The sequence below is a fragment of the Montipora capricornis genome, chromosome 1, assembly GCF_036669925.1.
Source record: "Montipora capricornis isolate CH-2021 chromosome 1, ASM3666992v2, whole genome shotgun sequence".
Classification (NCBI taxonomy): domain Eukaryota; kingdom Metazoa; phylum Cnidaria; class Anthozoa; order Scleractinia; family Acroporidae; genus Montipora; species Montipora capricornis.
In genome coordinates, this window is record NC_090883.1 from 1 (window position 1) to 15,897 (window position 15,897).

Genomic DNA, 15,897 nt, shown 5'->3' on the forward strand with positions numbered 1-15,897 from the left:
ATTCAGTTAGTACGCTAGTACAAATGCTCATGATTGCGATTGTTGGGGCGAGTTTTTCTATCGGTTGTTCGTACGCTTAGTACATACGTACGCTAGTGTATATGTTAAATTTGAGAATATTGAGTTAGTACGCTAGTACTAGTGCTTATGATTGCGATTGTTGGGGCGAGTTTTCCATCAGTTGTTCGTACGCTTAGTACATACGTACGCTAGTATATAGGTTGAGTTTGAGAATATTGAGTTAGTACGCTAGTACTAGTGCTTATGATTGCGATTGTTGGGGCGAATTTCCATCAGTTGTTCGTACGCTTATTACATACGTACACTACTATATACGTTAAGTTTGAGAATATTCAGTTAGTACCCTACTACAAGTGCTAATGATTGCGATTCTTGGGGCGAGTTTTTCCGTCGGTTGCTCGTACGGTTAGTACATGCGTAGGCTAGTATATAGGTTAAGTTTGAGACTTTTCAGTTACTACGCTAGTACTAGTGCTCATAATTTCGATTGTTGGGGCGAATTTTTCCATCGGTTGTTGGTACGCTTAGTACATACGTAAGCTAGTATATAGGTTGAGTTTGAGACTATTCAGTTAGTACGCTAGTACTCGTGCTCATGATTCCGATTGTTGGGGCGAGTTTTTCCAACGGTTATTCATATCCTTAGTACATACGTACGCTAGTATATAGGTTGAGTTTGAGACTATTCAGTTAGTACGCTAGTACTAGTGCTCATGATTGCGATTGTTGGGGCGAATTTTTCCATCGGTTGTTCGTACGCTTAGTACATACGTACGCTAGTATATAGGTTGAGTTTGAGAATATTCAGTTAGTACGCTAGTACTAGTGCTCAGAGAATATTCAGTTAGTACACTAGTACTAGTGCTCATAATTGCGATTGTTGGGGCGAATTTTTCCATCGGTTGTTCGTACGCTTAGTACATACGTAGGCTAGTATATACTTTAAGTTTGAGACTATTCAGTTAGTATTTTAGTACTAGTGCTCATGATTGCGATTGTTGGGGCGTATTCTTTTTAGCGGTTGTTCGTACCCTTAGTACATAGGTACGCTAGTATAAAGGTTGAGTTTGAGAATACTCAGTTAGTACACTAGTACTAGTGCTCATGATTGCGATTGTTGGGGCAAGTTTTTCCATCGGTTGTTCGTACAATTAGTAAATACGTACACTAGTATATAGGTTGAGTCTGAGACTATTCAGTTACTACGCTAGTACAAGTGCTTTTAATTGCGATTGTTGGTGCGAATTTTTTCATCGGTTGTTGGTACGCTTAGTACATAAGTACGCTAGTATATAGGTTGAGTTTGACAATATTCAGTTAGTACGCTTGTACTAGTGCTCATGATTGCGATTCTTGGGGCGAGTTTTTCCATCGGTTGTTCGAACGCTTAGTATATACGTACGCTAGTATATAGGTTGAGTTTGAGACTATTCAGTTAATGCGCTAGTACTCGATTGTTGGGGCGAGTTTTTCCATCGGTTGTTCGTACGGTTAGTACATACGTACGCTAGTATATAGGTTGAGTTTGAGAATATTCAGTTCGTACACTAGTACTAGTGCTCAGAGAATATTCAATTAGTAGGCTAGTACTAGTGTTCAAGATTGCGATTGTTGGGGCGAATTTTTTCATGGGTTGTTTGTATGCTTAGTACATACGTACGCTAGTATATAGGTTGAGTTTGAGACTATTCAGTTACTATGCTAGTACAAGTGCATGCTCATGATTGCGATTGTTGCTGGCAAATTTTTCATCGGTTGTTCGTACGCTTAGTACATACGTACGCTAGTATATAGGTTGAGTTTGAGACTATTCAGTTACTACGCTAGTACTAGTGCTCATGATTGCGATTGTTGGGGCGAATTTTTTCATCGGTTGTTCGTACGCTTAGTACATACGCTAGTATAAAAGTGGAGTTTGAAAATATTCAGTTAGTACCCTAGTACAAGTGCTCATGATTGCGATTGTAAGGGCGAATTTTTCCATCGGTTGTTCCTACGCTTAGTTTATACGTACGCTAGTATATAGGTTGAGTTTGACAATATTCAGTTAGTACGCTTGTACTAGTGCTCATGATTGCGATTCTTGGGGCGAGTTTTTCCATCGGTTGTTCGAACGCTTAGTATATACGTACGCTAGTATATAGGTTGAGTTTGAGACTATTCAGTTAATACGCTAGTACTAGTGCTCATGATTGCGATTGTTGGGGCGAATTTTTCCATCGGTTGTTCGTACGCTTAGTATATACGTACGCTAGTATATAGGTTGAGTTTGAGAATATTCAGTTAGTACGCTAGTACTAGTGCTCAGAGAATATTCAGTTAGTACGCTAGTACTAGTGGTCATGATTGCGATTATTAGGGCGAGTTTTTCCATCGGTTGTTCGTACGCTTAGTACATACGTAGGCTAGTATATACTTTAAGTTTGAGACTATTCAGTTAGTATTTTAGTACTAGTGCTCATGATTGCGATTGTTGGGGCGTATTCTTTTTAGCGGTTGTTCGTACCCTTAGTACATAGGTACGCTAGTATAAAGGTTGAGTTTGAGAATACTCAGTTAGTACACTAGTACTAGTGCTCATGATTGCGATTGTTGGGGCAAGTTTTTCCATCGGTTGTTCGTACGGTTAGTACATACGTACACTAGTATATAGGTTGAGTTTGAGACTATTCAGTTAGTACACTAGTACTAGTGCTCACAGAATATTCAATTAGTACGCTAGTACTAGTGCTCATAATTTCGATTGTTGGGGCGAATTTTTCCATCGGTTGTTCGTACAATTAGTAAATACGTACACTAGTATATAGGTTGAGTCTGAGACTATTCAGTTACTACGCTAGTACAAGTGCTTTTAATTGCGATTGTTGGTGCGAATTTTTTCATCGGTTGTTGGTACGCTTAGTACATAAGTACGCTAGTATATAGGTTGAGTTTGAGACTTTTCAGTTACCACGCTAGTACTAGTGCTCATGATTGCAATTGATGGGGCGAATTTTTTCATCGGTTGTTCGTACGCTTAGTACATACGCTAGTATAAAAGTAGAGTTTGAGAATATTCGGTTAGTACCCTAGTACAAGTGCTCATGATTGCGATTGTTGGGGAGAATTTTTCCATCGGTTGTTCCTACGCTTAGTTTATACGTACGCTAGTATATAGGTTGAGTTTGACAATATTCAGTTAGTACGCTTGTACTAGTGCTCATGATTGCGATTCTTGGGGCGAGTTTTTCCATCGGTTGTTCGAACGCTTAGTATATACGTACGCTAGTATATAGGTTGAGTTTGAGAATATTCAGTTAGTACGCTAGTACTAGTGCTAATGATTGCGATTGTTGGGTGAATTTCCATCGGATGTTCCTACGCTTAGTAGATTCGTACGCTATTATATAGGTTAAGTTTGAGAATATTCAGGTAGTTTCCTAGTACTAGTGCTAATGATTGCGATTGTTGGGTGAATTTCCATCGGATGTTCCTACGCTTAGTAGATTCGTACGCTATTATATAGGTTAAGTTTGAGAATATTCAGTTATTAAGCTAGTACTAGTGCTTAAGATTGCGATTGTTGGGTCGAATTTCCATCGGTTATTCGTACACTTAGTACATAAGTACGCTAGTATATAGGTTGAGTTTGAGAATATTGAGTTAGTACACTAGTACTAGTGCTCATGATTAAGATTGTTGGGGCGAATTTTTCCATAGCTTGTTCGTACGCTTAGTACATACGTACGCTAGTATATAGGTTGAGATTGAGAATATTCAGTTAGTACGCTGGCACTAGTGCTCATGATTGCGATTGTTGCGGCGAATTTCCATCGGTTGTCTCTAAGCTCAGTTCAAACGTACGCTAGTATATAGGTTGAGTTTGAGAATATTCAGTTAGTACCCTAAAATTAGTGCTTATGATTGCAATTGTTGGGTCAAATTTCCATCGGTTGTTCGTACGCTCAGTACATACGTACGCTATTATATAGGTTGAGTTTGAGACTATTCAGTTAGTACGCTAGTACTAGTGCTTATGATTGCGATTGTTGGTTGGAATTTCCATCGGTTGTTCGTACGCTTAGTACATACGTACGCTACTATATAGGTTGAGTTTGAAAATATTCAGTTAGTACGCTAGTACTAGTGCTCATGATTCCGATTGTTGGGGCGATTTTCCATCGGTTGTTCGAACGCTTAGTACATACGTACGCTAGTATATAGGTTGAGTTTGAGACTATTCAGTTACTACGCTAGTACTAGTGTTCATAAGTGCAGTTGTTGGGGCTAATTTTTCCATCGGTTGTTCTTACGGTTAGGACATACATACGCTAGTATATAGGTTGAGTTTGAGACTATTCAGTTAGTACGCTAGTACTAGTGCTCATGATTGCGATTGTTGGGGCGAGTTTTTCCATCGGTTGTTCGTACGCTTAGTACGTACATACACTAGTATATAGGTTGAGTTTGAGAACACTCAGTTAGTACGCTTAGTACGTGCAGAATCTTCGGTTGATGGAATCGAATGGCAATTAATAGGCCAAAACGTAGGCACCGGTACGCTTATCGTTGGATAAGCTGTTTGTACTACTCGCCATTGGTAAGGGTAGTTTACTGGGCATATGGGTTAGTACTTTAGTAGCAATGACTAAGAGTAAAAAGTACACAAAAGGCTCCTAAAATAGGCAGCATTTGAAATAAACTCACTAATCTTCTCTACCAGGGTTTGTTTTTTATCCCTTTGCTCTAGCTTCGTCTTCTTCCTTAAAATATATTCTTGGAGCTCTGGTGGAAGGACATCCCATAAACTTTCCATCTTTCTTGATTTGAAGTTGAAGTCTCTTGAACTCGAATGCGCTATTTTAAATATTGACCTCGTTAAGATACTGGGTAGGACTACACACGCCTGGCACTTTAAGGGTTTTTCGTCATTTTCACTTGGTGTGACGAAAACAAAACACTCGAATGAGTCGTCATTTTTGTTCTACTCTTTAATCTCATTCAAGATAACACTTGGGTTTACAACGTTGTTTTATAAAACGAAAAGAAGTCTTTATTTTGCTAGTTTTTTAAAACATGTCAGTCCACCGTACAAACTACTATTACTACTATTTTTTGGTAGTTTCTATGATAACAAGTACTCGTGTCTTTCGTTATTTAAAATTTTTGGATAGTACCCGTGAACCGTATCACGTACAAAATGATTCTTCGCTTTGTCATCGTCTTCGTCTAAATACTTATCTAGTACAGAGAAATCTAATTTGGTTAATCGTTCGGATCTAGAAAATAATTTTAAAAAAAAATAACCACACACAGTGCTAAAATCTTGTTGATGATATTTCACGTTATAAAGACGCCAGCGTAAACTGCTCCATAATATCGGATGGTAATCCATGGGACGATGACGGTATGAATCGAAAAATAGACAACGTTCTCTCTCGGGCATTTTTACCACAGCAACCCAGTGTTGGCCCGGTCAGAGTGGTACAGGAAGTTGCCAGCCAATTCTATTCAGACGTTAAGGGATCGAATCCAAGTCTTCGATAAAAAACACAACATTTAAAACAATTTTGCGGAAACAGGCAAACGAGACTGTTGCATGATAACCATAGTGGAACAGTATTGAGAAGAATTCTTTTACAAACTAAACATTCAAATGTGGTTTTAAAATGTGGAGCTCAGCGAATCTTCAGTGTCTCTAGGAGTAAGCGTACATTCCCCACAAAAACTCCAATTTAAGTCGGAAATTCTCCTAATTTCGAAAAACAAACTAAGATGTCCCTTTCGCACCTTCAATATGTTCCTTATTTTTTTGACTGATTGCCACAATAAATGAAGGAAAGGTGCCGAACATTCTTTGTGCAAGAGAATAACGAGACACCCCGACAATGACCTCACGTTTTGGCTACTACCATATTTGTTAAACAACTTTTTCCCACTGTCAAGAAGAAAACTGTAACATTTCTCTCCAATGTCCCTGCAAAACTGCAACATAGACAGCTAGGACTTACTGTATTTTGTTGTGCTGTTTCATTTGCACTTAATATTACGCACTCTTTCCCTTTCTTTGAAGCTAACACGCAACTGGAACTAACCATGTCTAATAACTCGGCTTTTTTTAATAATCAACACTGAGCTTCCATGCTTAAAATTAGGATTTCCTTTGTTCAAATACATGATTGTACACCATGGTGTAAAATGTAAAAGATGAAATGTGACCATCCACGGGAAAACCAACAAAAAGGTGATGACACGGGCACGCGTGCATGACACGGCACGCTGAGCGTGACATACAACACGGTATATGCGCATTTTTAATGAGTAGCACAAGAGATGTCAGGGTGGCTTTTGTTGTGCACACTGAGACACTCCAAACTTTTTGTTTAGCATGGCGTGTTGCGGGTCAGATGCGTGCCAAAACAGGCACCGTAAAATTGCAAAAGTAATTCGTCGAAATTCGTCCTTCGTTCTCGTGAATTTTTCACGAAAAGTCATCTAATTTTCGAAGGATTTTTCGTATGGTTTGAAGCGAAAAATTTACGATCATTCTCGAAAATTCGAGATAGTGAAATTCGAAGTAGCAAATTTTCGAGGTAACCAAACGAAAATTCGAGATAACAAAATTCGAAGCAGCGAATTTTTGTGACCTTGCTATTTTCTCCCAACTAGCCGTCAATATAATGTGGTATTGCTGTCTCAAAATCGCAATTTGTTTTTAATAATATAATGACAATTTTATATTATAATTTCAATTCAATGGAAGGAACAAAATGATTAAATGCTGTATCTGTTTTTTGGTCACACTGACTTCCTCTATTTGTTAGGATTACGATGAAATAACAATAGGATACCCCAGCATTTTTGAGCTCATGCATGACCTGAAAGGAATGGGTGAAAACAATGCTTCGTGGAACAGGAAGACTTTACTGCACAGGGATACCATTACTGCTGCATCCTCTATTTACAATGGTACTTGTCAATTATTATTATTATTATAACTATTATTATTATACCCATTCACTTATGCACCCATGCTGGGTAGATCCAGGGATTTTTGATAGGGGGTCTAAACTTTAATTCAGAAAACACAAAACGTTTTTGCAGCAAATAATTTCAACTAACCCATGATCTTTCCTTGAGGGTGTTGTATTGGTATTGCATTGATCATCATTGCTTTCAACTGACATCTTGTTATTGCCTTTCAGAGATGTATGGTTTGGAAGGAGGTGGTATTCCAGCCACCTTCTTTGTGCTTTATATGATTGGATGGAAGCCTCATGAATCTCAAGTAAGATATATTCAATTACCAGTAGAGAACTGTACCCCTGGAGTGAGGCAATCTGGTGTGACGTTATATTCTTAGAGGGAGGAATTTCTCCCCTCGATTGAGACATGTTGTTGAGTTGGTATTTCGGCTGGGGGGAGCAGTAGGCAAACCCACCCCCCCCCCCCCACCTCAAAGAATATAATGTCACGCAAGATTGTCATGCCAGATTGCTTGGGGCACCACAACATGCTATACCACATAGAAGCCAAATTGGTTGACGTTTTTTGTTTGGGTAACAATGCTACTATAATGTAGCACTTTGTATTTTGTATGTCATGTTGAGTACTTTTGAGTTTAGACAATTTCTGTTTTCAGCAACGAGCAGCCCCACGTGGTTCTGCTACAGCAAGCTTTGGCGACATATCCAGTTTAAATAAATCGAAGAAGTGAACATTTCCTTATCAGACTGTGTGTTGATCCCAAAGCAGATATCATAACAGCAGCAATACACTGCACAGCCTTACCACGACATGTAAGTGACCTGTGGTCACACTTTGCTTAAAAAGCTTTGGATGGAAGACACATTTGGGGAAGCTTATGACATAAACACGGAGGACAAATTATAAGCTATTAAATAAATCTTAGTGTCGAGGTGCTTAGTGTCAAAATGAATATTGATTTTTGAAGAAGAAAGCCAGAAGTAAGGAATGGTTTACATGCAAGCTATTCCCTTTTTGTTTCAAAGGAAAAGTAAGTTGAGAAACGTTAGGATTTTGGCAACATAAACGTAAGAGTACAACATACCGTATACAGTGTTTTTTGTGTCTTGAACAAAATAACTTGAACAAAATAACTTGTATGAGCCTAAGGATTACTATCAGGAAAATTTGCATAAGTAATTCAACACAAACAAAAGGAAGAGAACATCTTTGTACAAGCTAATATAGTTAAGTTTATTTTATTCAAAGTTTTGATTACAAAAATAAAATTGTATAGTATTCTAACTCGATAGCAAACAAAAAATTCCTTGTTATGTACAGTCACACAAGTTATGAATTGTGTTGCATTGCATGTCAAAGGATGAACTTTCAACCATTGAGAGTTAAGTTTGGAAGATTTACAGTGGAACCTTGATTTACTACTCTTAAACCAGAAGAATGTATGGAAACTAGAGCAATACCTAATACAGTGAACTAAATTCCTTGCTCTTCATTAAATCAAGCTTCCAGTGAATGGCTCTCTCATTTCTTTTTTGGTTTTCTCTATTGTACTGGTTTTAATTTGTAGAAGAAACAATTATTAAACTAAAGCATAGCTCTATTTCAGAGTATTTGCCTATTCAACAACTGAAAAATTTACCAATCAATAAAACGAAATTAATAATGGTACAGTGTATTCACACTTTTCTGTTCTACAGTGTATGTAGCAAGCATTTCTTTTGAATTTTTGGGCAAAAAAAAGTCAAAAACCCGGTGAAACACTTGAAATCCATCACAAAAAGTCCTTATTCCACAGTGTCGTAAAGGGAACTTCCACAGAAAAAAACAAATGGATTTCAAAAAAGCTTGTTTTTGGCTTTCAAATTCCCCGGTTGCTGCCATCTTGAATAATAATTGTGACGTGTTGTGTCGTGTTCTGGAACAAAAGGGAAGCACGACACATCACAATTATTCAAGATGGCGGCGCCCAGGAAATTTGAAAGCCAAAACAAGTAATTTGAAGTTCTTTTTGTGTTTTCGGATATAAACGCTTTCATTTGAAAAATTTTAATATTGTAAACATTATGTTCTGTAATTGAAGTTCTTTTGTTGTTTTACTGGAGGTTCCCTTTAAAAAAGTAGACCTTTGGGATGAAGCTAAAACAATTAAATATCAAAATAATCTAACCACCCAGGGAATACATGTAACTTGTGCAACCTTGCACAGAAGCAAATGGATGTTGTGCAAATACCCACAACCTTATTCTTTTTATCATGAAAGTGCAAATTATAGCAGTTTATCACAAGTCATGAATCCATTGATTTCTCAGTACATATTGATTTCAACTTTTGAATCTATGGATGCAAGTGTGACCATTGAAATAAAAGCTATATGTACTGTGCAGCACTTTCCCATTTCCCGATACAGAGATTCCACAAAAACTCAGTGGTTCTGAGTATTGATTTTACGAAGAGTCATCCTTTTAATGAAGGCCACTGAGCAATAGTTTCCGTAATAGCTTTTACTCTTTACCATTCACTGTGAGATTGGACTGAAATTAAACCTTGTTGCAGTCAATTTTCCAACTAATGTGCAAAAGATTTAAGATACAGCAACAAAACAGGCTCCCAGAAAAAATACTTTACAAAGTGAACTGACAGTTTGGTGATATTTTTTACCTACCCAGTCTTGGAAGCAAAATGTTTTGCCACCAAACCTTACAGCCTAATTATCGTTGTAATGATAAAGAGGTTTTTTTAATTTTTCAAGACAACCTAGTTAACTTGTATTAATTTGTCTTCAAGAAAATTGTTGAAAATTTGCTTCATCTTCCTCAGCAATTTCAGTCAGGGTGCCTAAAAAATAGATTTTTAAAGAGACATGATTAATGTTGATAAGTTAATAAAATGGTAGTTTCAGAATGGCCAATTTACATGAAAATTAACTACCCTAAGCCAATTCACTTCTACTTTTATTTCTAAGACCAAGAACTTACAAGCTTTGCAAATGAACCTGCCTTCACCAGTTGACCCAGGGATGGCAGAACGAATTTTGCATTGGGGGAGGAGTGGGGGGGGGGGGGGAGCTAACAAGCAAGCGCCGGAGACACTAACTTGTAGGGTGTTCTGGGGGAATTCTCCGCCAGAAAATTTTGAAATCTTGAAGCTCAGAAATGCTACTTTCAGCATTCTTGGCAAGATATCAAAAAATAAACATGGATCAACCGTAAAAACTGTTTTAAAATATTTCTTTTTTGCTTGAAATTGGCCTAAGATGACAGTCAGTGTGAGAATCTCACACAAGAACAATAATAATACTTACCTTCTGGTGGCGATAAATCAACTGGCTCATTGGTGAAGTCTTCATCAAAGTTGGACACATCTGTTTCAGACTTGACCACTGGTTTAAAAGGAGGCTTTATCTGCAAAGTAATGTACACTAAATTAATGTAAATGCAATTTCTACTCCCATAAACTTAAAACTCCCTGAGATACTCCCGTTGACAAGTAAAATTATCTGGCGTTAGACAAGTGAAATCTGTTACGCCTCACTCCCAGGGATCAAGTGGTTAAACTTAATATCATTAGCACATACATGTTAAATGTAGAAGCTTTATCAAACCTAACAATGCAATTAGCAGATTTAGCACAAACTCTCTCTGTCGACAAAATCTTGCAGAATTTTTTCCAAAACAAACAAGTTAATCCAAAAGACTTGAGATTATAATGTTTCTTACCCTTTTATGAAAGATATCATCCCAATTAATTGTGTGAAAGAATTGATGATTCATGACTTCCTTTGCATCATCAGGACTTCCACCAAGCCTGCAGCACATTACAAAAAATTACTCGATGCCAGGGACGTGTTTGGTCGCTGGGTTGTAGATGATTCTAAGAGCGTACTGCAAGGAGACAATGAGGCGTTTCCTGTAAAAAATAACAACAAAAAAGGACAAAAGTTCAGATCAAATCTTCCTACCGGAGGGTAGTGAGACTATATTAGAGCTCTTTACCGTCCGGATATTTGTTGGTTGTAGCCAAAACGCGGGCCCGGAGTCCTTTTTTTTCCCCATTTGTTTGAATTTTTGTCGCTATTCTGCTGTACTGTTATTTTCGAATGACCGGCATCTGTACTTCATTTAGCGTGGAAATTAGTAAAAAAACAATTAAGGAACCTACCGAAGGTATGAAAGCTCTTAAGGGACATCATGGTTTTTTGTTTTCTCAAATCGTACTTCGTTTTCTTGTGTTTTAAAATCCAAGTTTCTTTTTCCGAGCACCTGACCTTGTCTTTTTGAAAAGTGGAGTTTGTTTTTCTCTTTTTCGAAATTACGGCCCTGTTTAAAGGCAGGTAGGGTAACCCTAGAACTCAGACAGGGCTACCCTAGCGCCATGGTAACCCTAGCTGCCTTGTAAACACGTTGATAAAGAAGAAGAAATGTGTAAGTGCTAGCCAACTAAAGTAACCCTCTTGCTACGGTAACCCTTGCACTTAGCCTACCCTCCCTAATTTTAAAAAGGGTGTAACAGCAATTTGAGAAATTGCTGAAATTGGAAATTATGGAATAGTATGCAAGTGCTGGAGACACTGGGGTCTCGCTCAGCTCCACACTTTAAAAAATGGCACTATAATGTTTCCTTCGTAAAAAAATAAAACACCATAATCACAGTTCTGCGATGGTTGTCACGCAGTCACGCAACATTCTCATTTGCTTGTTTGTTCCTGCTGTTTTCGATCTTGTTCTCTGACTTTCCTTTCAAACAGTTTGTACTAAAGTCAGAGTGGTACAGGAAGTTGCCAGCCAACTCTATTCCGATGTCATGGGATCGAATCCAATTTTACGATAAAAAACACAACATTTAGAACAGTTTTGTGAAAACAAGCAAATGAGAATGTTGCATGACGACCATAGTGGAACTGTATTGCGCGCAAAGTTTTTACATACTAAACATTAAAATGTGGAGCTCCGCGAGTCTCCAGTGTCTCTAGGAGTTAGCATATATTCCCCACAAAAACTCCAATTCAAGTCGGAAATTCTCTTAATTTGGAAAAACAAACTAAGATGTCCGTTTTGGAACTTTAGTATGTTCCTTATTTTTTGACTGATTGTCACAATAAATGAAAGAAAGGTGGCGAACATTCTTTGTGCAAGAGAATAACGACACACCCCGACCCTGGCCCCACGTTTTGGCTACTACCATATTTGTTAAACAACGTTTTCCCGTTGTCAAGAAGAAATCAGAAACATTTCTCTCCAACGTCCCTGCAAAACTGCAATGTGGACAGCGAGGACTCACGGTATTTTTTTGTGCTGGTTCATCTGCACTTAATATTAGGCACTCTTTTCCTCTCTTTCAAGCTAACACGCAACCGGGAGTTACGATAGCTAATAACGCGGCTTTTTTAATAATCAACACTGAGCTTCCATGCCTAAAATTAGGATTTCCTTTGTTCAAATACATGATTGTACACCACGGTGTAAAATGTAAAAGATGAAATACTTACTCGATGGCAGGGACGTGTTTGGTCGTTGGGTTGTAGATGATTCTAAGAGCGTACTGCAAGGAGACAATAAGGCGTTTCCTGTAAAAAATAACAACAAAGGAGAAAAGTTCTTATCTAATCTTTCTACCGGAGGGTAGCGAGACTATATTAGAGCTCTTTACCGTCCGGATATTTGTTAGTTGTAGCCAAAACGCGGGCCCGGGGTCCTTTTTTTCCCCCATTTTTTTTTTTTGTTTGAATTTTTGTCGCTATTCTGCTGTACTGTTATTTTCGAATGACCGGCATCTGTCCTTCATTTAGGGTGGATATTAGTAAAAAAAAGTTAAGGAACCTACCGAAGGTATGAAAGCTCTTAAGGGACATCATGGTTTTTTTGTCTTCTCTTGAATCGTACTTCGTTTTCTTGTGTTTTAAAATCCAAGTTTCTTTTACCGAGCACCTGACCTTGTCTTTGTGAAAAGTGGAGTTTGTTTTTCTCTTTTTCCAAATTACGGCCCTGTTTAAAGGCAGGTAGGGTGACCCTAGCACTCACACAGGGCTACCCTAGCGCCAGGGTAACCCTAGCTGCCTTGTAAACACGTTGATAAAGAAGAAGAAATGTGTAAGTGCTAGCCAACTAAAGTAACCCTCTTGCTACAATAACCCTTGCACTTAGCCTACCCTCCCTAATTGTAAAAAGGGTGTAACAGCAATTTGAGAGATTGCTGAAATTGGAAATTATGGAATAGTATGCAAGTGCTGGAGACACTGGGGTCTCGTTCAGCTCCACATTTTAAAAAATGGCACTGTAATGTTTACTTCATAAAAAAAAAAACAAACAGAATCACAGTTCTACGATGGTCGTCATGCAGTCACGCAACATTCTCATTTGCTTGTTTGTTCGTGTTGTTTTCGATCTTGTTGTCTGACTTTCCTTACAAACAGTTTGTACTAAAGTCAGAGTGGTACAGGAAGTTGCCAGCCAACTCTATTCCGACGTCATGGGATCGAATCCAATTTTACGATACAACATTTAGAACAATTTTGTGAAAACAAGCAAATGAGAATGTTGCATGACGACCATAGTGGAACTGTATTGCGCGCAAAGTTTTTACAAACTAAACATTAAAATGTGGTTTTAAAATGTGGAGCTCAGCGAGTCTCCAGTGTCTCTAGGAGTTAGCGTATATTCCCCACAAAAACTCCAATTCAAGTCGGAAATTCTCTTAATTTGGAAAAACAAACTAAGATGTCCCTTTTGCACCTTCAGTATGTTCCTTATTTTTTTGACTGATTGCCACAATAAATGAAGGAAAGGTGCCGAACATTCTTTGTGCAAGAGAATAACGAGACACCCCGACCCTGGCCCCACGTTTTGGCTACTACCATATTTGTTAAACAACTTTTTCCCGTTGTCAAGAAGAAAACAGAAACATTTCTCTCCAACGTCCCTGCAAAACTGCAATGTGGACAGCAAGGACTTACTGTATTTTGTTGTGCTGTTTCATTTGCACTTAATATTAGGCACTCTTTCCCTTTCTTTGAAGCTAACACGCAACTGGAACTAACCATGGCTAATAACTCGGCTTTTTTAATAATCAACACTGAGCTTCCATGCTTAAAATTAGGATTTCCTTTGTTCAAATACATGATTGTACACCACGGTGTAAAATGTAAAAGATGAAATACTTACTCGATGCCAGGGACGTGTTTGGTCGTTGGGTTGTAGATGATTTTAAGAGCGTACTACAAGAAGATAATGAGGCGTTTCCTGTACAAAATAACAACACAAAAGGAGGAAAGTTCAGATTAAATCTTCCTACCGGAGAGTAGGGACTATATTACAGCTCTTTACCATACGGATATTTGTTGGTTGTAGCCAAAACGCAAGCCCGGGGTCCTTTTTTTTTCCCATTTTTTCTTTGTTTGAATTATTGTCGCTATTCCGCTGTACTGTTATTTTCGAATGACCGGCATATGTACTTCATTTAGCGTGGAAATTAGTAAAAAAACAATTAAGGAACCTACCGAAGGTATGAAAGCTCTTAAGGGACATCATGGTTTTTTGTTTTCTCAAATCGTACTTCGTTTTCTTGTGTTTTAAAATCCAAGTTTCTTTTTCCGAGCACCCGACCTTGTCTTTGTGAAAAGTAGAGTTTGTTTTTCTCTTTTTCGAAATTACGGTCCTGTTTAAAGGCAGGTAGGATAACCCTAGCACTAGGACAGGGCCCCGTACGAAAATTTATAGTCTGACATGGCAAGAATCCGGCCTGATTCTCGCCATAAAGTAATTTTTGAGGCGTGACTTGAACGAGACAAAGCGAGAAATCAGATTTGTCCCGCCACGGCAATCGAGCGAGACATATGTTCTGAGCGGTAATAAGGCCAAAATTTAGCGTGACCGAGCGAGACAGATACTGAAGATGAACGTGTCATTTGTCAGGCTACCGAGAATGGAACGAAAGATCAGCGTGATAAATTCATTTTGGGTTTGGAGTTATTATATGGCGTTTGTCCTGTTTGTGGATGAGCGATAATATGGCTTGCTTTTAGCGTGTTTCGAATGCAACAAGAAATCTGACACGGGTGAGCTGCCCTTCGTGGCCTCGTGACGATATCGCATGTTTACATTCAGTCTGCATTATTAACTGTCTTAGCTGTCCGCCCAATTTCCAACGTTAATCTAGTTTTAGAGTGTTCTACTGAAAAAAAAAAACGAATTCCAAGCAAGGAATAAAAACGCGGCATGGACCTAAAAAAAATAGAGAAATTTCGTCTCGTGAATCGGACACAATGCCGATACCCAAGACACCTTTGCAATCTCTCGCACTCATGAAAAGAATCATTTTTAAATATTCAACAAAGTATTACAGATGGTGTAAATGGCGTTTTGTTTGCGGATGAGTATATTCCTTATATCATTTTGAAATTGATTTACCGCAGGTGAAATTGATTTACCGCATTTCACAACGACGTTTGTTCGAGTCTTGTTCAGCTCTCAATTTATTGTTTTTCAATTGACTGATCGTCGATTTTTGTTGGCAAAAGTGATGTCTTTCGAATGGAAAATGGCCCTGTTTTGCGTTTTACTCACCGGAAAACATTTATTCCTCTCATTTTCTTATTTTTTGATGCAGCGAGAAGGGGAATATACATGTATATAAGTGAAAATTTTACATTAAATTTACTCTACATACATGTAATGGTTTTAGCCGAAAACTTATTCTGTGTAAATTAAATTAACAATAATATATTATATAATTGTTTATTATATACTGACATTCAATTTAGCCGTAAATCAAGAAGCGAAAGTAATTCTCAAATGTCGGAAATTAAACATGAAGCAGAAGCGAGTGCATTTCAGTTGGAAACACTCGTTGTAATCTTGTAAAACACCTCACTGTTGACATAGCTATTGTCTGCGCTGAAACCAACAATAAAACCAA

The 15,897-nt window shown here is 38.0% G+C and overlaps 2 protein-coding genes across 4 annotated transcripts; one reads left to right on the forward strand and one right to left on the reverse strand.

Annotated features, from left to right (window-relative positions):
• The first annotated feature begins 6,356 nt into the window (after nt 1-6,356).
• On the forward strand, nt 6,357-8,009 carry LOC138013437 (arginine-hydroxylase NDUFAF5, mitochondrial-like). 3 transcript variants are annotated; one of them, XM_068883445.1, is made up of 4 exons: nt 6,357-6,442; nt 6,825-6,969; nt 7,206-7,288; nt 7,643-8,009. In XM_068883445.1, exons 1-4 carry the CDS (start codon nt 6,389-6,391, stop codon nt 7,715-7,717), a joined length of 357 nt encoding a protein of 118 aa, XP_068739546.1. In that variant the 5' UTR covers nt 6,357-6,388; the 3' UTR covers nt 7,718-8,009. The 3 variants fall into 3 exon arrangements, 1 of the variants encoding a protein (XP_068739546.1); XR_011131214.1 differs by having other exon boundaries at nt 6,388-6,402; nt 7,643-8,006; XR_011131713.1 differs by lacking the exon at nt 6,357-6,442 and adding an exon at nt 6,668-6,685 and having other exon boundaries at nt 7,643-8,006.
• Nucleotides 8,010-8,195: 186 nt separating this feature from the next.
• On the reverse strand, nt 8,196-14,198 carry LOC138049149 (RAC-gamma serine/threonine-protein kinase-like). The gene is made up of 4 exons (XM_068898420.1): nt 14,145-14,198; nt 10,704-10,893; nt 10,289-10,388; nt 8,196-9,822 (listed from the first exon to the last, which is right to left on the reverse strand). The coding sequence occupies exons 2-4, from the start codon at nt 10,800-10,802 to the stop codon at nt 9,767-9,769; spliced, it is 255 nt and encodes an 84-aa protein (XP_068754521.1). The 5' UTR covers nt 10,803-10,893; nt 14,145-14,198; the 3' UTR covers nt 8,196-9,766.
• Nucleotides 14,199-15,897: the final 1,699 nt, after the last annotated feature.